The following is a 22,511-nucleotide window of genomic DNA, read 5'->3' as shown; positions in this document are numbered from 1 at the left end:
CGGTGACTTGATCAGCTCAGGACCATGCGCATCAATGGATGTCGATTCGCCCGTTTAGTGCCGTCGCAATTCCACCATGTCCATAAATTCGACACTTCTGCCGCGCATCGTTGCCTTGTGCACCGAACGATCTGTCACCATGCGCACCGTCCACACGCCCGCGTGGAATTACCAACGCCTCATCTCGAGCTCAGAAGGGGGGCAAGAACGAGGACTACAGTCAAAGTCAAGGATCTACCGCAGGGGACATTGAAGCTCGAGCCGTATGACGACGGCGCTACCGACGCTACGGACGATGCGCCTCGGTATCCCACGGTCGTACAGGGACATCGGAATAACATGCAGAAGTTCAGGAATTGTGTTATTCTGACTCGAGTAGGGGGCTTCTACGAGGTACGGACTTCGGACTGGCGGTTCAAGTAGAGTTAGACAGTCGTATTTCTTCTTCTGAAGGCAGAATAGATCCCTGACAGATTCTCCAGCTCTACTTTGAGCAGGCTGAAGAGCTAGCTCCGTTACTGAACTTGAAGCTCGCCGTCAAGAAGACCAGCGCGGGACCTGTTCCCATGGCTGGATTTCCCTTCTTCCAGCTAGATCGGTTTCTGAAGGTACTTGTCCAAGATTTGAATAAATACGTGGCTATCAGCGAAGAGTTTGCCAATGCCACCGAGGATAAAGCCCGGGGTGGTCTGCTATTTGATCGCAGGGTAGCCAGAATTATCACGCCAGGTACCCTAATCGATGAGAAGTTCATGGACCCTTCGGAGAACAATTTCTTGATGGCGGTTTATATCGACGTGGCAGCCTTGAAAGCGCAATTAGAACAACAGGAGGGTGACTTGTCTGCGCAGCAGCACGTATTGTCTTCCGCATCCCAGCGCGTTGGCTTGTCCTGGCTCGACTTATCCACAGGGGATTACTTCACGCAATCGACTACCACTCAGATGCTTCCGTCGGCGATTGCTCGGATCGCAGCCCGGGAGATACTCGTGGACCAGAAACTTCAGGACCTGATCGGGCAGGAGCTGCAACTTCTGGTTGGGCATGACCATCGCTTGATGACCTTTTTCGCATACCCCAGCAAGATTCTACCTATAGCACAGTGGAGCTCTGTGCTTGAGGCGCCAGTAGCTGACCAAGATTCCGATGCGTTCACGCCGGAAGAGGTCGCAGCCGGTTATAGCTTGCTGGAGTATATCAGAGTTCAGCTGCAGGGCTTGAATCTGAAGCTTCAGCCGCCTCGTCGGCGACATCTGAATGAGTCTATGAACATTGACCGTAACAGTCTGCGAGGCCTGGAAATTCTCGAGACGGCGCGTGATGGCTTTGGAAAGGGAAGTTTACTACATGCGGTGCGCCGGACGTCTACCAAAAGCGGAGCACGTCTGCTGAGAGATCGCCTGAGTATGTCTCACCCTGTTCTGTCTTTTCACAGATTGCAGCTGTATCGACTGATATATTCGTAGCATCCCCTTCCACGTCACTTCAGGTAATCAACGAACGACTCGACCTCGTATCAGTCTTTCTCGAAAATAGTGATTTACGCGACAGTGTAATCCAACTGCTAAAGCGAAGCTATGATGCTCAACGCTTGGTCCAGAAATTCACCTTGGGTAGAGGAGACGCAGACGACCTGATCTGCCTTGCCAGGGCCATCCAGGCTTCGAGAGAGATCAAGACGGTTTTATCAAGCCAGGGCAACGGCCGGCTTGACAGATTGCCTCATATACAGTCCATCGATTCCAAGCGTAGTCTCTCAGCTATGACCGGTCGACTCTGTCTGGATGGACCGACCATGCTGGCGGATCGGATCTCAGCTGCCATTGATGAAGAAGGTCTACTGCAGAAGCAGCGTCTTGAGGATGATACAGCTACTGAAGCTGCAATCCTGGCGCAAGAAGTAGCCATGAGCGAGGGGCAGCCAGGAGAAGTTGAGACGCTTCCGAAAAAAGTGAGAGCTAAGAACAGCGATCAATCCAAGGCCTCGACGGAAGAAACAACCGCGCCGGACACTTGGATCATGAGGCGCAATGCCAGCGCAGCTCTTCTTGAACTACATGAGTCGTTGGACCGGCTGCAGGATGAAAAGACCCGTCTTACTCAACGTCTTCGCGAAGCCGTCGGGTCTTCTGCCCTCTCGTTGAGATGGACTTCTGGTCTGGGACATATTTGCCATGTCAAAGGAGCCAAAATTTCCCAGCAGTCTCTAGAGGCGCTAGGTGTAACGCGGAATGTGTCTTCAACCAAATCGACACGGTCCTTTTACCTTCCCTCCTGGACAGCGTTGGGTGACCGAATGGACCAGGTGAAAGTCCAAATCCGACAGGAGGAACAAGCGATCTTTGAGACACTGCGCCGCGAAGTGATTCTCAACCTAGTGAAGATCAGACGCAACGCTGCCGTAATGGACGAGCTTGATGTTGCGTGCTCTTTCGCCACCTTGGCTGAAGAACAACGTTTAGTGCGTCCGATTCTCACCAGTGGATTAACGCACAAAATCGTTGGGGGAAGGCATCCAACAGTCAAGCTTGGGCTCGAGGAGCAAGGGCGACAGTTTGTCAGTAACGACTGCTTCTTGGGCGATTCGGAGAGAATCTGGCTTATCACGGGTCCGAACATGGCCGGTAAAAGCACGTTCTTGCGCCAAAATGCGCTCATCACCATTTTGGCACAGGTTGGGTCATTCGTGCCAGCTGAGTATGCGGAGATTGGCATTGTAGATCAGATATTCAGTCGGATTGGGGCGGCTGACGATTTATTCCGAGACCAGTCCACTTTCATGGTGGAAATGCTGGAGACGGCCACCATATTGAAGCAGGCGACAGCGCGCTCGTTCGTTATCATGGATGAGGTTGGCCGCGGGACAACACCAGAAGACGGGACAGCAGTCAGTTTTGCTTGTCTGCACCACCTGCACTACCGCAACAAGTGCCGGACGTTGTTCGCAACCCATTTCCATGCTCTAGCGGACATGACCGATGACTTCGAGGCACTAGGGCGGTACTGTACCGATGTGAAAGAGACCGCATCGGGGTCATTTTCATTTGTCCATCGACTGCGCAAGGGAGTGAACCGTAACTCCCATGCGCTGAAAGTCGCGCAGCTCGCAGGCTTGCCGAAGGAGACCCTAGAGATGGCCAGTCGAGTGCGACAGTCGTTGGGTAACCGCGCTCCATGTTCTTCGGGCGGCAGCCATAGCCATACTATCGCGTCAGCCACCGCGTAGTGCTCGTTACTCCTGACCCTCTATGTACATGTACCATATCTTCTCCGGTGTGCGCTTTTGCTCAAGATACCAATCTAGTCATGCTTAACGTACATTCGTAATACATTAATAATGAGATCCTCTATGGACAAAGGCCTCCATTCCAGACGTAGGCAAGAATACCACTACCCCCAAGCGTTTCAGAGCTTCGAAGCACCCGACGTCCTACTCCTCCCCAAATCAACCACAATCCCCTCCCCAAACGCAGCCTCCTGCACATCCTCATCATCCACCCCATTGAGAAACTGCACAACCACAAAATCCACCCGCCTGGAACCCAGCACCACCATCGGCGCATGCCACGTCCCAACCCCATACGTCACCGCCTGCCCACCCCGCGCCACAAATGCCCGCACATTGTTCAAGTCGGGCGGGTCCCTGATCGTCACGGCGTCCCCCGACGGCATAGTCGCCGTTGCCGTCTTGCCCTTCAACGTCGGCGCCACGATAACCAGGTAGAACGGTTCCTCGGCATCGCCTGCGCGGGTCTGGCTGGATAAATCGATCGGTGTGAATGTCTGCGTGGTGAAGGGGTGTCGCTCCAGGATGCGGACGTCGAAGACGCTACTCTCGCCTCCTGTTCCTCTGGCGGTGCGCAGTTTGCGGGGGAAGCACGAGAACATGCTCATGCGGGCGGAGGAGGGCTGTCCGCTGGGGCATTGCGCGTAGCGGTCGAGCAGTGGGGAGACGGGGCTGTATTTGAGGGCGGAGGATTGGTTTGCGACGACTGGAGTTGGATCGTGAGGAGGGAGCGAGGAGAGAGGAGGCGCGGAGGAGAGATCGCGCGGGAGAGGACAGCTGATGGCGGTGCCGAAGGGCGCGAAGGCCTCTTTGGTGAAGGGTTCGGGAATGATGCGGAGACTCGGGCTGGAGGTGAGGATGGGTGCCATGGTGTTTGGGTTCGAAGGTGCGTTGAGACTTTCGGTAGGTGTGTAGTGTATAAACTTCCTCTGAACTCAATTGCAAGGACCAGCCTTGCAGAAACTGAGAGTAATGCTGGGTTAATAAGGATAGTAGTCGACAATGACTCCATCAAGTGTCGGCACTCGCCGTGGATGGCAGACGCTAAAAGCAGCTTCGGGAGAGACCGACTACCACCAACACTTCACCTCCGACTCCATTTAGAGGTTCCTTTTGCAGCCTAAAATGAATGTGCTAGATTATGCATCCTGCTAATCAATGATACAATTCATTCCTCCGCTTCCCAAAAAACGGTTTGGTTTGTTGATTATCAGCGTCAACTGGACCTGGTCCTCCTCTAACCAGTTGGCGGACTTTCTTAGTCGCCCAGCAGCATACCCATTCAACACGATGGCTTACCACTCTAGCTCCATTTTAAGGACTAGACTAGCGCTGGTCTATGTCAAAATGCAGCAGAAGGATTGACAGGCCCAGAGCAAGACGCCTCTAAAAGTGGATTCTCGTTTTCTTCCCCGCATTCCCGCAACTCCGCGAAACCCCCGACTGGCATCAGCCATTAACCGAGGCCAGTTTATCATTGATAGGAACAGTAAGCGGACTTCATTCGGCTAGGATACTTCTTTTCTTGCTATAAGTATATCGAGGGTTACTGCTAGAAGTTGTTCCAGTGTGTCTCAAATTCAAGCAACTTCACTATTGACTCCCAAGTAAAGATCCAATGGCTTCAACGTCCGACCTGCCGAGGAAGCTCTGGGAGCATCCTAACCCGCAGTCTACTCAAATGTGGGCTTTCAAAACGGAGTTAGAGAAAGAGAAGGGACTTCAGCTTCCAGTACGTACCTTTGAGACTAGTATCCCGCTCTCCTTTGTCGTCTAACGCCATTGCTAAGGACTACCACTCTCTATATCGGTGGTCAACGGAGAATTGTGCATCCTTTTGGGACTTTTGCTGGAGATACTTTCCCATCATCTCAGAAGGTACTTACAAAATTGTTGTCGATGAATCAGCACGCATTGACAGTATCCCTACCTGGTTTGAGGGTGTGCGACTCAACTTTGCCGAGAATATGTTGTTTTCGGCGGAGAGTTCAACCTCGGGGCATATCCAGATTACAACGAAGGGCAAGGAGGACAATAAAGTTGCTCTAACAGAAATCAGGGAGGGAGGCTCGGAACCATCTTCCAACGTTACATGGGCCGAGTTGAGACGCAAGACAGGGCGAATGGTGCAAGCACTCAAAGCAGCCGGGGTCGTCAAGGGAGATCGAGTCGCCGCTGTAGCAAGTAACAGCGTCGATACACTTGTTGTCTTCCTGGCAACGACGGCTCTCGGAGCGTGGTTCTCGTCAACGTCCACTGACACGGGCGTCAAAGGAATCCTCGATCGTCTGCTTCAGTTGAAGCCAAAGTACGTCTTTGTTGACGATTTCGCAATCTACAATGGGAAGCGGATTGACCTTCGACCAAAAATCAAGGACATTGTCGATGGTCTCCGGGAAGTCTCCGAATTTGAAGGCATCATCACGATGCCACGGTTCCCAGGCCAGCCAGTCGATGTGACCGACGTGCCCAAAACACAACCCGTTGCAGCCTTTCTTGCAAGGGCATCCTCGGACAAGCTTGAGTTTGTCAGGGTCGGATTCAGGGATCCTTTTCTGGTCGTGTACTCATCCGGGACTACTGGAAAACCCAAGCCCATCGTTCACGGGGTAGGCGGAGTCATACTCAATACCTACAAAGAGGCTCGGTTGCACCGTGATCATGGACCAAATTCGACCGTTTTGCAATACACGACGACAGGGTGGATCATGTACCTGTCTGCCGTATCGGGCCTAATGTTCGGCGGCACGGCCATCTTATACGATGGAAGTCCATTCCTACCGGACGCCAAGTTCCTCATTGAGCTACTGGGCAAGCATAAAGTGACTCATTTCGGCACATCACCGCGCTATCTCCATGAGCTCCGGAAGAACAACATACGCCCAAGAGACATCGCAGAGCTCCGGGCACTCCGCATCGTCACGAGCACCGGCATGGTCCTTTCGGAATCCTTGTTTGAATGGTTCTACGACGAGGGTTTCCCGTCTCATACCCAGTTGGCCAATATCTCTGGCGGCACCGATCTCGCTGCCTGCTTTGGATTGGAGAATCCACTTGCTCCTCTATATGTGGGCGGGTGCCAAGGTCCAGCTCTGGGTATTTCCATCGCAGTATTCGATCAAGTGGATGAGGGTGTTTCTGGTGTCAAAGGCACCGCCGTTCCAGATGGTGTGCCAGGAGAGCTGGTAGCCACCGCAGCATTCCCAACTATGCCAGTCAAATTCTTGGGCGATGACGGGCCGCAGAAGTACTTTGACTCCTACTTTGCTCGGTTCGACAGTAAGTCTCCTTCTCACTCCACCCTCTCAATGCATCTACTAACCTTTATGTGTAGATGTCTGGACCCACGGCGACTTCATCTGCATCCACCCCGCCACGAAGCAAATCCTCTTCCTGGGCAGATCAGACGGTGTCCTCAACCCTTCAGGCGTCCGCTTCGGATCCGCCGAGATCTACAACGTAATCGACACGCAGTTCTCGACCGAGATCGCGGATTCGATCTGCGTCGGCCAGCGACAGCCAATCGACGCCGACGAATCTGTCATGCTTTTCCTGTTAATGCGGCCGGGATTCCAATTCACGCCGCAACTTGTCTCCAGAGTTAGAGAGGCAATTCGGAAGGCATTGAGTGCCCGGCATGTGCCGAAATATGTCTTCCAAACGCCTGAGATTCCGGTACGTGCTCCTAGTTACAGTCTTAGATGGGACTTGAATATGACTAATGTGATATAGACAACGGTGAATCTGAAGAAGGTAGAATTACCGGTAAAGCAGATTGTATCAGGCAAGAAAATCAAACCGTCGGGTACTCTGCTCAACCCGCAGAGCTTAGATTATTATTATCAGTTTGCGGAGGTCGAAAAGCTGGTCGATGTCAAGAGCAAGCTGTAGAGTGGTTTTTATTTACACGAGTCATTGGGTTTTGGACTCGTCCACATGTTTTTTAATGGTAGACTAGCCTAGAAGAATTGCATGCTTTTTGACCATGAACACTCCTCGCCACCATTCTTCCAAGCAGACAGCTCTCAATAACCGAGGCAATCCATACCTAATCCATACCTAGTCGAAAAAGAACAGGAAATCAGATACACAAAGACTATCTCAGGGGTGCAATGAAATCCACAAGGTCACAAATTCTGATGAGAGTTTGATAGAAGCAAGGGTATCATGCTGTTGGAGAAAAAGGAGCCCAGGGAACACCACAATAGCGCGATCTTCTCATTGACAATGAAAGTTCGACTAGGAGCAAGACACCAGGCGATGCTCAGCATCGATAACTCTTGTCGACCATAGCAATCAGTCATTCAGTGGGTAGTTTCGTAAGACTAGCCCTTCTCCCGTGCACGCTTTCGCAAGCGCAGATTTCAGTGTGAGGAGGGACGCAGCGTTAACACAGCGTGGCTTGCCAGCAGTGCAATGAGTCGTTTTCAATTGAAGCTTTTCATGCACCGAGCATAACGAGGCACTATCCATATGGCTCGTCGCCTTGATTATTGCTCCGAGATGAAGAGAGTCACAGCAGAAATGGCAATAGACCGTCTCACCCTTGAGGCGTGCAGTCTCAGCTGAGAGAACACTCTTCACTTTCTCACTCGCAGTCCTCCAGCCTTTGGTAATATCGTCTAGAAAATGGTTTCGTGATTAGCGCCTATGGCCATAAAACGTATTGGATCTAGACCCGAAGCTTTCTGGGGCCAATAAAGGATGAGGGAAGATGGTTACATCAATACCTTTGATACGCTCTGGAAGATTGAGGTCGGCAGGATACGTAGACGACAAACATCTCCAAGACATGGCAGCACTTGTGGAGCTTGTAAACAAGGAATGGCGATTGGAAGCCCAGCTGATATAGACCCATTTCAAGCAGTTGTCCCATGTGTCGAAGACTATTTTATCCTCATTGACCAACCGCTGTATCCAGGCTCCAAAGAAGAAGGTACATGCCTCTAGACAGTCGAGATAGCGGATCACAGCAGCGACTTTCTGCAGCATCGTCGCATCCACCTCTTTCGGGATCTGCTGGCCTTTATTGTGTATTATGTTCATGACGATCAGTAAAGCTTCAGGATAGCAGTCAAGTATATGCACTTCCTCTGGCGGGTCTGCTGTGCTAGTTGCAGAGATACGTTTCTTGAGATGTTTGTTGAAGTAGTTTGACGCCAAAGAGAGATGATTCGACGAAACTTTGAATTGGGTCCGCGGAGTTCAACTGCAGATAATGCGGTTTCCTCTGAATTAGGAGGTGTCTCTTCTGCATCTTTTTGAATAGGTGTGTCCGTGTCTGCATTTGTAGATGTTGGTGAAGTTGATTCCGCTGGCCTTGCTTGTGTTGTTCCCTCTGCTGGGCTGGTCTTGGGGGAAGCTCGTCGCTGCGCGGATAGAACTAGGACAATATCGCCAGAAGGGTCGATCTCGTAGCAGGTACCACTCATCCTATCTTGTTATAACAGAGCCTTAAGGAGTCTGGTGTGTGAGGAGGTTCATACTTGATGCTGTCTCTTCCGAGGAGGCTGGCTGGGTGTAGTTAGTTGTAGTTCCTTGGTGAAGAGACGAGAAGGTTAAGACGCTCAATCCAGAAACGAGAAGGTTAAGAAGACTGACAACGAATGACAGCAGTTTGTTGTTAGAGAGAGGAGAGTAGGGTGTTGCTGTAGCGATGCTTGTGTTATTAACCTCACTTTTTGCAATACAGCTCAGATACTGTGAGCATATTCTCATGATCTGCTCACTAGTAAGGAGAAGGTATGCCAAAGACATTAGAGGATGGGCTTCTGTAAATCGTCAATATATGGACAGAATTAAAAAATTCACTACATGTACTGGTTAAAACTGGAGTTACATTGTCCTTCAAGTGAGATGAATTTGGTCACTTATTTGGAAGGCTTAGAACACATTCAATTCCTATGTTTCACATGACTGAATGAATAAGAATCAACTGAGACCTGAGGGCTTACACAGTCAAACCACACATGTACTTTCAAGAGGTCCTTCTGACAATGTCAACGCCATTGTTCCGGTATCAAGATGAGTCCAGACGATTTCGTTCGATGGTATATGAGTTCTTCGATTGCTCTCGGTCCAAGAAGTCCACTGCACCGACCTTTGCAAGTTACCTTGGAGCTCGGCTTCTCGAATTCGAGGATTTTCTTAGCCACGCTTTCTGGAGCAAGACCTTTATAATCCAGGTTCTCGCGTGGCCATGGCAGTCCGTGGGCCTTCATCTGCTTCATAAGTGTCCCTAGTCTGAACGAGTCGCACTCGAAAGTGCAGGTTATCTCGCCAGTCTCCAATCTATGCCGCCTCACTTCCACATCTCTGAATAAAAGGTACAGCAGACTTTTCCTTTTCAGATTGATCGTGTCTTTCTATGTGAGCGTAACATCGCTAAGATGGCTCATATAGACTCACCTGTAACAGATAGCGGTATAGGAAGATCCAGCGTATTGATGATGTCCTTGCTCTGTCGTATCGCCAAGCAGGTAACAGATGCGTAGAGCTCACAGTCATTGAACACCCCAGAAACAAAAATCCACTTGATGATCTCATCACAGTAAGCGTTGGGGCGTTTCGCCTTCAAATGTTCGATCCATCTCGCGGGATACAGCCCCAGAGCTCCGTGGCATTTGAAGTAGTTGACTTGGACAGCCAGCTCAACCAACTCATCAAAGGTCACCACGGTAGGAACTTCCTGCGTGCGGCAGTGCATTAGATCAAGAAGGATCGAAAACGCCTCGGGGTCAGTATTGGGGAGAAGCATCGCAACGCTGCCGATCTTCTGCAGTTCTTCGCCCTCGCCCCATTCTTTCTTCAGCCTCTTTTCAAAGTATTGCGAAGCCAAGCTCAAGTGTTTAGAGGAAGCTCGGTATCTGACGAGTCCGGCCTCTCCATCTGAGTAAACTCTGGAAGGTGCGTATGCGCGAGGCTGCTTTGGTGGGGATACCACGAGGACGACATCCCCGTTTGGATCGGGGTCACTGGCTCTGTTCACTTCTGGATTCATTTGGAAATCCTTTTGAAAGGATTGTCGAGAAGGTATAGTGTATTCTTGACTGCGGATGAAGTTGAGGATATAATAAAGAGGTCCTGTGAGTTGTTGCTGATTAGTGAATGATGAGTGACATTCACTAGAGTGAATTTGACCGATGCTTTAGGCCTGACTCTCTCACCATGCCCATAAATTGACTGAGTAGTTAATGATAAGTACTAGACAAATTTGAACTCAGTGCATGTTATAGTACGACATAAGACTTGCCGATATAACATGAATGTGTTCACTCTATTGCCAGCCTGACTCCATGAGTATAGGGTTAGGGCAAGTAGATCATGGTCACTTCTCCAAAGTCCGCTTTGATAACGGCAGTATATTCTGTGCGGCTTCATTGAAGCTTTAAGTACTGTGCGCGATGAAGACATACACTGGCTTTATACTTACTTAAGGACTGGGTGACAGGAATGTTCTGATTAGGCTTCCTAGAACATCCCCGCCCATGACAGACACAAAATAACATAATTAAGAGAAGGCCTCATACTTTAGCTGTTGTATTCTTTGGACAATGTGAAGTCAGTTCACAAAGTCCTCTATACTGATTGTCATGAAACACCATCTCCCCTATCCGCCTGCGGCAGGGATCCCAGCTAACTCTTCAAGTCAAGCTGGCTAGACATAAGTCACTGTGTCCTGAATCATGTGGAGGCAGCCCAAGCCCTTTGCATGAGATAAAACATAATACAGGGAAAAAATGAACAAGAAGGGAAAACGGGACAATGTACCCATTCTATGCGCCAGGTATACTCCATGGTAAGTATGCAGACCTCCTGACCAGCCGTGCGAGGAGTCAAACACTGAACAGAAAAGACAATCCAGAGGGCGGGTCTATTTGTTGTGTATCAAAAAGTTGCGGAATGAATCCCAGTGATCCGAGTCGGAGTAGCTGAAGACCATTAGTAGGTGAACGTATCGTGCGGTTAAGGTTAAGACATACATGTATACCATGCTGCTTCTCAAACTCGACATAAGCGTCTCTGGATGCCAACGGAAGATGTACATAACAAGTGCCCAGCTGAGACTTGCAAATACTGGCCAAGCGTTGGCCTCGATGCTTGCGCGCGACTCGGGAGTGATCAATGAGGAGAGAGGGTGCATATTCGGCTGGACAGAAAGCTTGGCCAAAGCAAGTACTACACGAGCAAAGACGTATATGACGATCTGGACGGGCACATTAGTTTTAAATCTCTCCTTCTCAAACTTCGAATTGATCTCACCTGTTGGGTAATGCTTGTTTTATGCCGACCAAACACTGCATATCCTCCCAGCAGACCCGCAAAGAAGCTGTCATAGCGGCCTTCTTTCCCGACACCAGTAGGATTGACGTTGCGCAGAACGATCATGGAACTCTTATATATAATAGCAAACGTCGCCAGGTTCCGAGCATGCTGGCGTGTGGCTTTCAGGACGAGCTTGACCTTTTCTCGGAATCTGAATCACGAAATCAGTATTTCGGCAATACTCGGCATGTCAGTAGGGTCGCCTTACGTTCCAGAGCGGAATAGAAAGATCATGCTGTAAGACAAAGATATCTCGCATTAGCCGAATCCCCAATGTCAAAGATTGCATGTCTCTGCCAGCGGATTTAGACATACACCAAAGCGTGCGGGAACCGCACTTTCGACCCGTATACAATGCCATTGCGGGCACCCTTGACGAGCGACAGAAGAGGCGCGAGTTGGGGATCGAGGACAAACGAATCCAAGCGAGACTAAACAGCGATCAGAAAAGCGCGCGATATAGCAGGATTGACAAAGTCGAGTTAGAGTGTCAAGCATACCAGAAGCGCATCCATGGTGTCTGCGGGACCTCGGTAGGTTGATCGGACCAGCGACGGTTTGGATTGATGTCTACCGACGGAGAATACCAGGTGTCAGGAGGGTTAGGATGTAAAAAGGAATAGATTTAGGGAACTACCAGGCGGAATGATAAGGTACAAATATGGATGGGCGTGATCCCATCATCAGGACAGATGGCGGGGGGAACGGTATTTAATGGACTGCGCTTCACCCGCGCAACTGCAATGATCCTCGGCATGTGAGGCCACCAAGAGCACAGACGTCATGTCACGTGAGTATCAATTATCCAGTTTGTCCATATCAAGATAGAGAGTTTATTTTCCGATTTATGTATCGAAGAGACCGTCGAGGAGGTCGTCATTATTTATATCGAAGCAGATATGAACTCCAAAGTCTTGAATGGGAGGCAGGATCATGAGTGATGAACGGAACGTTGACTGCTGCTTCTAGGGTAATAACGAAGGAATGCAGATGCATTCAAACAGTTCGAGTAGTATGCTCAGCTGATAGAAGAATAAGATAATTTTGATATATGCTGGATACTTTTAAGCTATAGTGACCATGAACAAAATGATCGATCTGCTGGACGGACTCGACAGAGAAACCAAACCACCTGAACGCCTTATGCGGTATAGATAGACAAAGTATCATGCGTCAAAAACATCGCCAGACAAACGGACTCAGAAGTCTATTCCGTTCTCGCCTTCTTCCGTCCCTCATCATCCGAGACTTCGTCCACATCCATCATCTCCGCATCCTCCTCATCAGACTCCACACCAGCACGTCGCTTCAGACCCTTCATCTTTCTCGTCTGCAGGCCAGACAGATCCTGCTTGCCCAAGTGCACACGACCAATCTTGTCACCCATGACGTCCATGCCGATGTTCTTCTTCGTCTTCATGTTCTCATTAGGTCTCTTGCCCTGCTTCATGGCCTCCTTCAGAGCACTCTCGGGTGCCTCATGCAGACGGCCGATCTTGAAGTCGAACTTGGGCCCGATCTCATCCAGCTCGACGCGGGGGAGCTTGTGTCCACTGCGCTTTGTCCGAAGCTTGTACCATCTGAGATGGATGACAGGAGCCAGGCCGTCGGTAGGTTCCTCCGCGGCTATCATCAACGCATACTGCAGTCCCTCGACATCGATCTTATCCGACTCCTCGCCCTTGAACATATCAACGAACATGCTCTTCAGCATAACGTGAGCGGTGGAGGTGGAATCTTCCCAAGCAGTACCCGCGAACAGCAGCATAGGCCGTAAACCAATTCCGATCTGCATCTTGAGGTTGTTGATGGAAGGGATCGAGTCTCCGTCCGGGTTAGGAAGCAGCATCAATTCGCACATGTCCAGGAGCTTGGAATCGAATATCCGCGCCACAGTCAGGCAGTTGGGTCTCTTCTTGCTGCTGCTTCCGAAAACAACGATACCGCATTCATTCTTGTTGGCGAGAAACTCGAGGCTCTCGGCGCTCTCGAATGGGTGAATGTTCTCATTCTTCTTGTGGAAGAGGACGGAATGGGGGATTGTCAGCGAGTGGAATGTCTTCAGGACTGTGTTAAGTGCCGTCGGGCATTTTGAGCCATGCATGAACAGGGTTCTCTTGGGGGGTTCGATGAGCTGGGGCTCGCGGGCCTTGAGAATGCGCGCTGTGCGCGGATTCTTGGGTTTGCTGTTGAGAAATACCTAGTCAGAAACTGCTCTCCTAATAAACGAAAAATTTTGACTCCATAACAAGACTTACACTTCTCTGAGCATTTTGATTTTTTCTGCTTCCAACGACGAAAACTTTGGATGTTTCGCCGATCACCGACTTGCCTGGTCGAGGAAGAAAAAAGCGGAGCGAAAAGTTTTGGCGGAAATGTCTTGGCGCCGCTTATCGATAAGCTTAACTGGAGACTCTTTCCTATATTATCCTGATGAAGTAAGAGAGGTATTTGATGGACTATCTATAGATCCAGCAGAAAGCATACGTGTTGACAGATTAAACTCGCTATGGTCCAAGTAACAAGCAATAAGGTATGCAATTAACAGTAAAACGCCGATTTTTATTGTTAAATCTCCGGGTCATAACTATCTACTCCAAGCGAAGCTTCTCAAACTCGCGAATCTGCTCTTCCAACCGGGTAGCCTCACTCTCGGCATCCCGAAGCTTTTTCTCTTCCTGTTCACGAACCTCTGGCTTAACCTTCTCCTTCCATCCAGCGCCATTGACGAGAGTCTGTTGGCGGCGAACTGTCTCGCGTGCCTTCTCCAAGCTGGCCTTGGCCTTCTCCTCCTGCTCCAGAGCTACCTCTTTCGACACACGCAGGTACACAGCGACCTGGGCACCGACAGGAGCAACGACGCAGCCTGAAGGGGGGTTGGTGTTCTCGGGATCAGCTACGCTGAGCTCTCCCAAGAACTTGCCACCCAGGGACTTGATGCTGGTCACTTCGTCCGAGATGGTCTTGTGGCTGACGGGGTCATATGTCTGGATAATAATATCGCCCTTAGTCTTGATCTCATACTGGGCAAGGATCGACCGGATGGCCTTGGAGGTATTCAGGATGAGCTCGTAAGCCGTCTCGGCTTCGGGGTCGTTGAACTCTGGGTTGTACTGGGGATAACGAGCCTTCATGATCGAGATGGTCTCGTCACCAGGTCTGCGAGGTAGGCGCTGCCACAGGTGCTCCGTAACGAAGGGCATTATGGGGTGAATGAGAGTCAGGGCGCCCTCGAGGGCAGTGTACAAAGTCTGCTTGGCCGATTCCTGTACTTCGGCGGGCACCTCAGGCGCCAAGAGATACTTCGAGTTCTCGATGAAGATGTCGCAAAGCTGGCCGTACCAGTACTGGTAAGTGGTAGAAGCGGCGACAGAGAACTCACGCTGCGCCAACGCCTCATTAACCTCCTTGGCAGCAGTGTTGAATTTGTGCAGAATCCAGCGCTCAGAGAGAGATTCCCGGCCAGTCTTTGAAGGGGCTGGCAGGGGCTTGAAGTCATCACCCAATCTGCCCAAGACGAACTTAGTAGCCTGGTAAATCTTGTTGCAGAAACGGCGGTAGCCGTGGATAACCTGGATGTCGAATGCGATATCACCACCTAGACCAAAGTCAGTCGGTGCTTTGATTCGGCCATCCTAGGCCAGGTAATATCAGAACTTACCACCAGTAGTATAGGACACAAGGGCGAAACGCAGAGCATCGGCACCACATTCGGGAATACCCTTGGGGAAGGCCTTCTTCTGGTACTTGGTAGCAGTTGCAACCTCCTTGTCGGCAAGGTTACCAGTAAGTAGCTTGGCATGGAGAGACTGAAGCTCGATACCCTCCATAACATCCAAGGGATCAATGACGTTACCAAGGGATTTGGACATCTTGCGGCCCTCGGAATCTCTGATCAAGGAATGGCAGTACACTTCCTTGAAGGGCACCTTGCCGGTCAGCTTGATACCAAGCATAATCATACGTGCGACCTGTAGATTGATTAGCACAGCCACGGCGAACATAATGTAGCGGAAAGCATACCCAGAAAAACAAAATATCCCAGCCAGTCTCGAGCACAGACGTAGGATACAAGTTCTCCAGATCATGGGTCTGGCGGGGCCATCCCAGCGTCGAGAAGGGCCACAGGCCGGACGAGAACCAGGTATCGAGCACATCAGGGTCCCTGATCAAGGAGAATTTCTTGCCAGGGAACTTAGCCTCGGCCTTCTTGCGGGCTTCTTCTTCGGTACGTCCGGTAACCCACAGGTTACCGTCACTGTCATCGCCGTGTTCGCCCTCGATCTTGACGAAGTAAGCAGGAGCCTGGTGACCCCACCAGAGCTGTCTGGAAAGACACCAGTCATTGATACCTCTCATCCAGCGGAAGTAGTTCTTCTCAGCGGACTCGGGTTTGATGACAATTTCACCATTCTCTACAGCCTTGATGGCAGGCTCGGCAAGATCTTGCATCTTCATCCACCACTGGGGCTTCAGAATAGGCTCAATAACATCATTCGACTTAACACACCGAGGAATCTTCATGGGGTTATTCTCCCATTTCACGTACAATCCCTTCTCCTTCAGCATCTCAATGACCTTGTAACGGGCATCGAAACGCTTCATGCCAACGAATGGGCCACCATTCTTGTTAAACGTACCATCATCGTTCAGCACGGATATGAACTCGAGGTTGTGGGCCTTTCCACGGTTGAAATCGTTGAAATCGTGGGCAGGGGTGATCTTCACCGCACCGGTACCGAATTCAGGATCGACATCCGTATCGGCAACGATGGGCATCAAGCGGTCGACGAAGGGATGACGGGCGAACTTGCCAATGAGGTGCTGGTAGCGCTTGTCGTCAGGGTGCACGGCAATACCTGTGTCACCGATCATGGTTTCTGGACGAGTGGTAGCGATTTCGATTCTCTCCTTGGTGCCATCAATCTCATAGCAGAAGTGGGTCAAGACACCGAATTCGATCTTCTTGTCGTAGCCAGGCACGTCAAGCAGTGTACGTCCTTCGACCTCCTTGTTCTCGACCTCGAGGTTGGACAAAGAGGTATTCAGGGCCACACACCAATTGACAAGACGGTTGGCACGGTAGATGATGCCTTCTTCGTGGAGCCTTACGAAAGTCTCTGTGACGGCAGCCGACAGGTTGGGGTCCATGGTGAAGGCCTCACGCGACCAATCGAAAGAACCACCGACTCTCCGCAAAGCATTCTTGATGTTCGCATGGTACTCGTCCTTCCAAGCCCACACTCTCTTCATGAACTCCTCACGGCCAAGATCGTGGCGGGTCTTCTTTTCCTTCTTCCAGAGCATCTTCTCGACAACACTCTGAGTGGAGATACCGGCGTGATCCATACCAGGAAGCCAGAGAGTGGTCTTTCCCTTCATCCGCTCCCAACGAATCATAGTATCCTGAAGGGCATTGGTAAGTGCGTGGCCCATGTGCAGGGAACCCGTGACGTTCGGGGGAGGGATTGGGATGACGAAGTAACCCTCGGGCTTGACCTTGCCATCGGGGCCGAACTCGGGCTTGAAAAGATCACGTTCCTCCCACCATTCGTACCGGCCGGATTCAATGACCTTGGGATCGTACGCATCGGTCGTCTTCTCCTTCTCGATCTTGTTGGCCTTCTTTCCAGCCTTGACAGGTGCAGGTTTGGCAGCAGCAGCCTTTGCCTGCTTCTCGGCGAACTTCTTCGCCTTCTCGGCCTTTCGTCGTTCTCGCTCTACTAACCAATAGCAACATTCCACCATCAGCAACCGATACACATGCTATACCATCCACAATCGAGGCTCGAGAGACATACACTCTTTCTCACTCTTGACCTTAGGCGCACCCTGCGCATCCTTCGCGGCAGGGTCGACAACCTGGTTTCTGGTCTGATCATCGGCCTGAGGGGCGGGGTCGGTCATAGGAGCTTTCGGCTCACCCACTGAAAACATTGAAAAATGTTAGCCACTTGCATCTCTCCCCACGATCTGATTGACGATGAGTCACGGCGCAAAGCACGGAGGACTACTTACCCGGATTCGGAGAGGGAGTTGGCTGAGACATCCTTGAGTATGTTTTAGAAATTGAAGGAGTTAACAATCTCCAAGGCGCCGACCGCGCCACAAATTGCCGGATAAGTATCTTGAATACCGGGACAAGAACAAGGAGGGGGAGGGGCAGGTGGTTGTGCGAAATGCGGGCATTAAATTTCGCTGGCGCAGAGCAGAGAACGGAACGAATCAGAGGATGTTACTGCGGGGCCCAGAAAAGACTCCGGCGGTGGAGAACGATTGAGTTAAAGTATGGGATCGATTTGATGTCCAAAAAGCATGGATGATCGATCTAATATATTACTCGGAGAACATATGAGTCAAAAGTATTCTTTGATCTTACTGCTTCAAGAGACTGACTCAGTCGGCTAATCGGTAGGGGAAGACGCGAGGATTCGAGTTTACATCACGTGATATATTTCGGCCTGAGCACGAGCAGCAATTCTACTTACTTTCTACTTTCCTCCTTAAAGCGAGCATCTCTGGTCAAGTATGACATTGGTTTGATCTATTGAAAGTTGCACATTAAGGCAAACAATACTCAAAATCTGGAAATGCATGCTTTCGCCACTTCAACAAGAGACAGCTTAGAGAATCAATTAAGCCCCCAATAAGACCCCCTCACTCCTTTCCATGACCAGAACGGGAAGACATTAAAGACACAGATGCACGGTAGACACAGGAGGGTGGTGGCATAAGATAAACTGAATCGGTAATGGAGAAGGCGAATCCCACAACACCATCGAGGCAGTTTACGAAAATGAACAGACAAGGAAGATGTAGAAAAGATGTGAGGAGCATGGAACGTGAAATATAAAATATCAATCAGTCCGAACAGGTCATCAGATACATTGGAGTGCGCTGTACGCCAAGACTGAGGTGAAATGGGCTCTATACCCAGGCAACATATTAGGTGTAGGTCATCTGTCATCATCGTTTGGTTCCGCATTCCATCGCACATGGCACAAACGGTGCGTAAAGTGATACCAGTAAGAGGCAGCGAGTGGCCGCCGTGGGATCCCGTTTGCACCTGTGTTGATTGATTGTCACCACTCTCTTTGGACCCAGATATTGACTCAAAACTTCGAACCAAGCCGGCGGTGTTCAAGAACGCAATTGAATCACAGCAGGTGCTGAGTTAGGGTTCGGTAGATCCCTGAATGTATGAAGTATTAGTCAGGTCAGCAACGCCTAGCTTCACGATTGAGACGTCGCATTGTTCCGAGCGGCCTGCGACTCCGCTGCGCGAACCGGGGCGAAGTAGGGATGAGCCATGGCCTCCTGGGCTGTAAGCCGTTCCTAAAAAGCGAAGAAAGGTCAACACTGATAAGGTTTGAACGAGACGAGGGAGACTTACAGCATGATCATAACGAAGGAGTTTGTCAAGGAAATCGATCGCTTCGTCGCTGATGAAGCGTTGGTTGTCGGCATTAATGAAAGAGTGCCAGGGCTTTCTCGGGTAGCGAGAGAGTATTTCATCATACTGAGGGTCGAGCTCGATGTCGTACTTATCCAAGTACTCAAAAAGCTCCTCGGTTCCCAGTACCTTGGCGATCTTCACCAGTTGATCTGAGTTGCTCTGGCCGTGGAAAAAGGGCTCCTTGCGGAAGATCATGGAGGCAAACATCGCGCCCAGGGACCACATGTCCAGGGAGTAATCGTATTCCTGGAAATCAACAAGCAGCTCAGGGCCTTTGAAGTAGCGTGAGGCGACTCGGACGTTATATTCAGTGCCTTTGTGGTAGAACTCGGCAAGACCCCAATCGATGAGCCGTAGCTAACGTGCCTTGTCAGCGAATGAACTACGATGGGGCGTACACAATAGAACTCACCTTGCGCTTCTCATGGTCAATCATGACGTTGTGGGGCTTGACATCCCGATGCATGATGCCTTTGCTGTGGCAGAAATCCAGAGCCTTCAGAAGCTCATACACATAAAAGCGCACATCATAGTCGGTGAAACGAGGGTACAGGGTCCGGAAGTCTGTGTTGTTGACGTATTCGAAAACCAAACTCGGCGTCTTGCTCTGACTGTCACGAACCACATCCAACAGGGCTACCACGTTCGGACCACCCGCCAGATTCTGGAGAATTTTGATCTCACGCTTGATCTTCTTCTTCTTGACCGGTTTGAGGACCTTGATGACACACTTCTGGTAGTTGACGACATTGATGCCCTCGAACACTTCGGAGTACTTTCCCCGGCCTGTATTAACAATTGTCAGCCTTCAAATGCAACTATATCGTTGTGGCACAGGTCATCCACGATAAGGGTAAGGCTCCCGTTGGGTGAATAGACCGGATCTGCTCACTCACCGATCTTGCGGACCACTTCATAGTTCTCCAAAACCCCCCAGGAGATGTTCACACTATCATAGTCCCAGTAGGACCGAGGCATATGCTCGTTAACATCGGCATAGACGCGCGCCATGGTGATGGCGGCTGATTCGCAGCTTCCGAGTGCGCCCACAATGGACGGGAGATAAAATGCGGCGGCGGGGTACAGGAGCAGCCCGACACAGAAATTGTCGCAACCAGGAATTGAGATGGAGGACAGACAACAGCTACTGCAAGACTAGGAGTATACAGGCCTGTCTAAACAGTGCAGCCGTGCTATCGTCCAAATTAAAGATGGCTGGGATTGTATATTGGGTGGTGATGAGAATGGAGAGGGCCGTTCGCTCCGCCTTCCCAGGCACGTGACGAGACTTTGGGGGAGTCGTCCCGATAAAGACTAGCGCACTTTTCGAGCCGGAGCAACGTTGATGCGGGATAGTTTCTAGATTTCCTTTTGCAGATAAGTTTTGGCAGCTTCGATAGCTTATGAGCAAGCAAGTTTTGTGACGAAGAAGATTGGTTGGAGGATAGCGGGTTCGGACTTGGCTTTTTAATCTTCCACAATGTTTTACGATTTGAACGTTCCTTACTCCTCGGATGATCCCGAGATCTCTGATACTTTGAGCTTTCTTGCGGAGCGTATGTCACTCTTCCCGGGCACAAGACCTAAGCGGCGTTCCGCGACGCTGAAAATGACCACCTGAGGAACTGACCTGACTACCAGTCGGTTACACAACCGTCGCTCTCTCACAGACTATCAGCGGGAAGCTTCCATCAAACCTTGCCCCGCCACCTGCACCCACAAATGCTCCCAAGAATTTGAAATTGCTTTCTCGTGTGAACTTGACGTTGTCCGACCCCGCACAGAATCAGCGCCTCGCAAGCTTAGCTCAGGTGTATGACCTGGTTGCGCTTCGCCCTACCAATGAAAAAGCCCTCCTGAATGCATGCACGAATCTCGAATGCGACCTGATTTCTCTGGATCTCTCCGTGAGACTTCCGTTTTACTTTAAATTTAAAATGCTCTCCGCCGCTATCGAACGAGGGGTACGACTGGAAATTTGCTACGGGCCTGGGGTCACAGGGAGCGGGCTTGAAGCTCGTCGGAATCTCATCGGCAATGCTATGTCCTTGATCCGCGCGACACGCGGAAGGGGAATCGTGGTGTCAAGTGAGGCAAGGAGGGCCCTGGGCGTGAGGGCTCCATGGGATGTCGTCAACCTGACATGTGTCTGGGGTTTGTCACAGGAACTCGGCAAGGAGGCAATTAGCGAGGAAGCGAGAAAGGTCACTGCGCTAGCTAAATTGAAACGCACAAGCTGGCGTGGGGTCATTGACATCGTTGACGGGGGACAGAAGTCAAAATCACAAGATATGGAGTCCGGAATGGGGCAGAAAGGCATGTCTAAGAAGAATGTCTCGCAGACTCAAGTGACTGGTGACAACCTGAAGAGGAAGGCATCTCTCGGCTCAGAGGCAGCCGTTGAGGAGATTGAGAAACCGCTGTCCAAGCGTGAGATGAAGCGAAGGGCTAAAAAAGCGCGGTTGGAGGCAGGAGACGGTGGTGGCAACGCAGCAGGCCCTGGTGCGACTGTGGCCTCTGGCTGAATTTGGCTCGGCGAGCGAATCACTTGAATCTTGCCGCAACACCACTTTTCTCATGGCGCGGCCCTTCCGATGGGTTCGGAAAACGTCATCGAGCCTCCACGCAATGCCTCGTGATGTTCCCGTCACGGATATTTGGATTGGTATCTGAGCTCCGCGCACTGCATCGGCGAGTTGGTCGGAGACGTGCACGTTGCTTTCGCGATTGTGTCAAAACCGATATTCACCTATGCTGAGTATAGTCTGTTTCGCTCTGCAGTCTATCCCGAAGGTGCCCGCTTGGGCACTCCCGTGTGAGGAAACCACTCTGCTGCCGCATATCCGGCACTCGAGACAAGCAGATCTATGTAATTGCAACGAGCTGGATCTACCGACCTATAGCTGCCAGATGCAGCAGCCTTTCCAGTTAGAGACCCGTAGCAGCGACTTCGATTGCGCTCACTGGGCATATCAAACAGCTCGATGCGGTTGGGTACTACTCGTGCCTGTGGGTCTGGATTCAAGCTCATCTTGATTTGAAGCGCTGAGAGGCTTATGGCCTCGGTAATGGACGCAGAACTGGTCTGGCGGGCACATACATTGGGCAGTAACATTGTGGAAAAGCCACGGTGCTTCAATTACATCGTGCACATTCCCTACCATGATCTGGAACTCGGTAGATAATATCAAAACTAACTTGAATATAATTGTCCCTGCTCACTTAGGGGGATGAATGCTGTAGTCCTATCGTACAACCAACGATTGCAGACCACTGGAATTAATGGGTCCCTGAGCGTTAGCACACCTGGGGGGCAAGCTACCGATCAGCGCGATCAACCTCGTCCAAGATATATATATATAACCCTCAAAGGCATCACCATAACAGGACAACCCACGCCAGCTTCTAGCAAATAACCAACTGAAAAGAGAAGAAAAAGAGAAG

General features: G+C 50.7%; 9 protein-coding genes across 9 annotated transcripts; 3 read left to right on the top strand and 6 right to left on the bottom strand.

Annotated features, from left to right (window-relative positions):
* Positions 1-24: 24 nt before the first annotated feature.
* Positions 25-3,226, top strand: ALT_9299 (mismatch repair ATPase MSH1; the record flags this gene model as incomplete). Its single annotated transcript, XM_033560620.2, has 3 exons — positions 25-393; positions 483-1,404; positions 1,467-3,226. The coding sequence occupies 3 exons, from the start codon at positions 25-27 to the stop codon at positions 3,224-3,226; spliced, it is 3,051 nt and encodes a 1,016-aa protein (XP_033416511.2).
* Positions 3,227-3,405: 179 nt separating this feature from the next.
* On the bottom strand, positions 3,406-4,155 carry ALT_9298 (ureidoglycolate hydrolase; the record flags this gene model as incomplete). The annotated part of the gene is made up of 1 exon (XM_033560621.2): positions 3,406-4,155. The coding sequence occupies one exon, from the start codon at positions 4,153-4,155 to the stop codon at positions 3,406-3,408; it is 750 nt and encodes a 249-aa protein (XP_033416512.2).
* Positions 4,156-4,904: 749 nt separating this feature from the next.
* On the top strand, positions 4,905-7,177 carry ALT_9297 (acetoacetyl-CoA synthase; the record flags this gene model as incomplete). The annotated part of the gene is made up of 4 exons (XM_033560622.2): positions 4,905-5,018; positions 5,077-6,565; positions 6,621-6,961; positions 7,019-7,177. 4 exons carry the CDS (start codon positions 4,905-4,907, stop codon positions 7,175-7,177), a joined length of 2,103 nt encoding a protein of 700 aa, XP_033416513.2.
* Positions 7,178-7,927: 750 nt separating this feature from the next.
* ALT_9296 (uncharacterized protein) lies at positions 7,928-10,286 on the bottom strand (the record flags this gene model as incomplete). The annotated part of the gene is made up of 5 exons (XM_089600581.1): positions 7,928-8,391; positions 8,445-8,719; positions 8,773-8,800; positions 9,387-9,524; positions 9,695-10,286. The coding sequence occupies 5 exons, from the start codon at positions 10,284-10,286 to the stop codon at positions 7,928-7,930; spliced, it is 1,497 nt and encodes a 498-aa protein (XP_089455078.1).
* Positions 10,287-11,159: 873 nt separating this feature from the next.
* Positions 11,160-12,126, bottom strand: ALT_9295 (Tim17/Tim22/Tim23/Pmp24 family protein; the record flags this gene model as incomplete). The annotated part of the gene is made up of 5 exons (XM_089600580.1): positions 11,160-11,217; positions 11,269-11,492; positions 11,549-11,762; positions 11,927-12,042; positions 12,112-12,126. 5 exons carry the CDS (start codon positions 12,124-12,126, stop codon positions 11,160-11,162), a joined length of 627 nt encoding a protein of 208 aa, XP_089455077.1.
* A 692-nt stretch (positions 12,127-12,818) lies between these two features.
* On the bottom strand, positions 12,819-13,883 carry ALT_9294 (rRNA-binding ribosome biosynthesis protein RPF2; the record flags this gene model as incomplete). The annotated part of the gene is made up of 2 exons (XM_033560625.2): positions 12,819-13,797; positions 13,870-13,883. 2 exons carry the CDS (start codon positions 13,881-13,883, stop codon positions 12,819-12,821), a joined length of 993 nt encoding a protein of 330 aa, XP_033416516.2.
* A 319-nt stretch (positions 13,884-14,202) lies between these two features.
* ALT_9293 (valine--tRNA ligase) lies at positions 14,203-17,660 on the bottom strand (the record flags this gene model as incomplete). Its single annotated transcript, XM_033560626.2, has 5 exons — positions 14,203-15,209; positions 15,273-15,582; positions 15,635-17,334; positions 17,413-17,538; positions 17,630-17,660. 5 exons carry the CDS (start codon positions 17,658-17,660, stop codon positions 14,203-14,205), a joined length of 3,174 nt encoding a protein of 1,057 aa, XP_033416517.2.
* A 1,184-nt stretch (positions 17,661-18,844) lies between these two features.
* ALT_9292 (casein kinase II subunit alpha/alpha') lies at positions 18,845-20,078 on the bottom strand (the record flags this gene model as incomplete). The annotated part of the gene is made up of 4 exons (XM_033560627.2): positions 18,845-18,946; positions 19,005-19,424; positions 19,480-19,853; positions 19,964-20,078. The coding sequence occupies 4 exons, from the start codon at positions 20,076-20,078 to the stop codon at positions 18,845-18,847; spliced, it is 1,011 nt and encodes a 336-aa protein (XP_033416518.2).
* A 469-nt stretch (positions 20,079-20,547) lies between these two features.
* Positions 20,548-21,592, top strand: ALT_9291 (ribonuclease P subunit p30 family protein; the record flags this gene model as incomplete). The annotated part of the gene is made up of 2 exons (XM_033560628.2): positions 20,548-20,623; positions 20,709-21,592. The coding sequence occupies 2 exons, from the start codon at positions 20,548-20,550 to the stop codon at positions 21,590-21,592; spliced, it is 960 nt and encodes a 319-aa protein (XP_033416519.2).
* Positions 21,593-22,511: the final 919 nt, after the last annotated feature.

The sequence above is a fragment of the Aspergillus lentulus genome, assembly GCF_001445615.1.
Source record: "Aspergillus lentulus DNA, contig: Alt17, strain: IFM 54703, whole genome shotgun sequence".
Taxonomy (NCBI): Eukaryota; Fungi; Ascomycota; class Eurotiomycetes; order Eurotiales; family Aspergillaceae; genus Aspergillus; species Aspergillus lentulus.
Note: the sequence above shows the minus strand (reverse complement) of the source record. Positions and strands in the feature narration are given on the sequence as shown.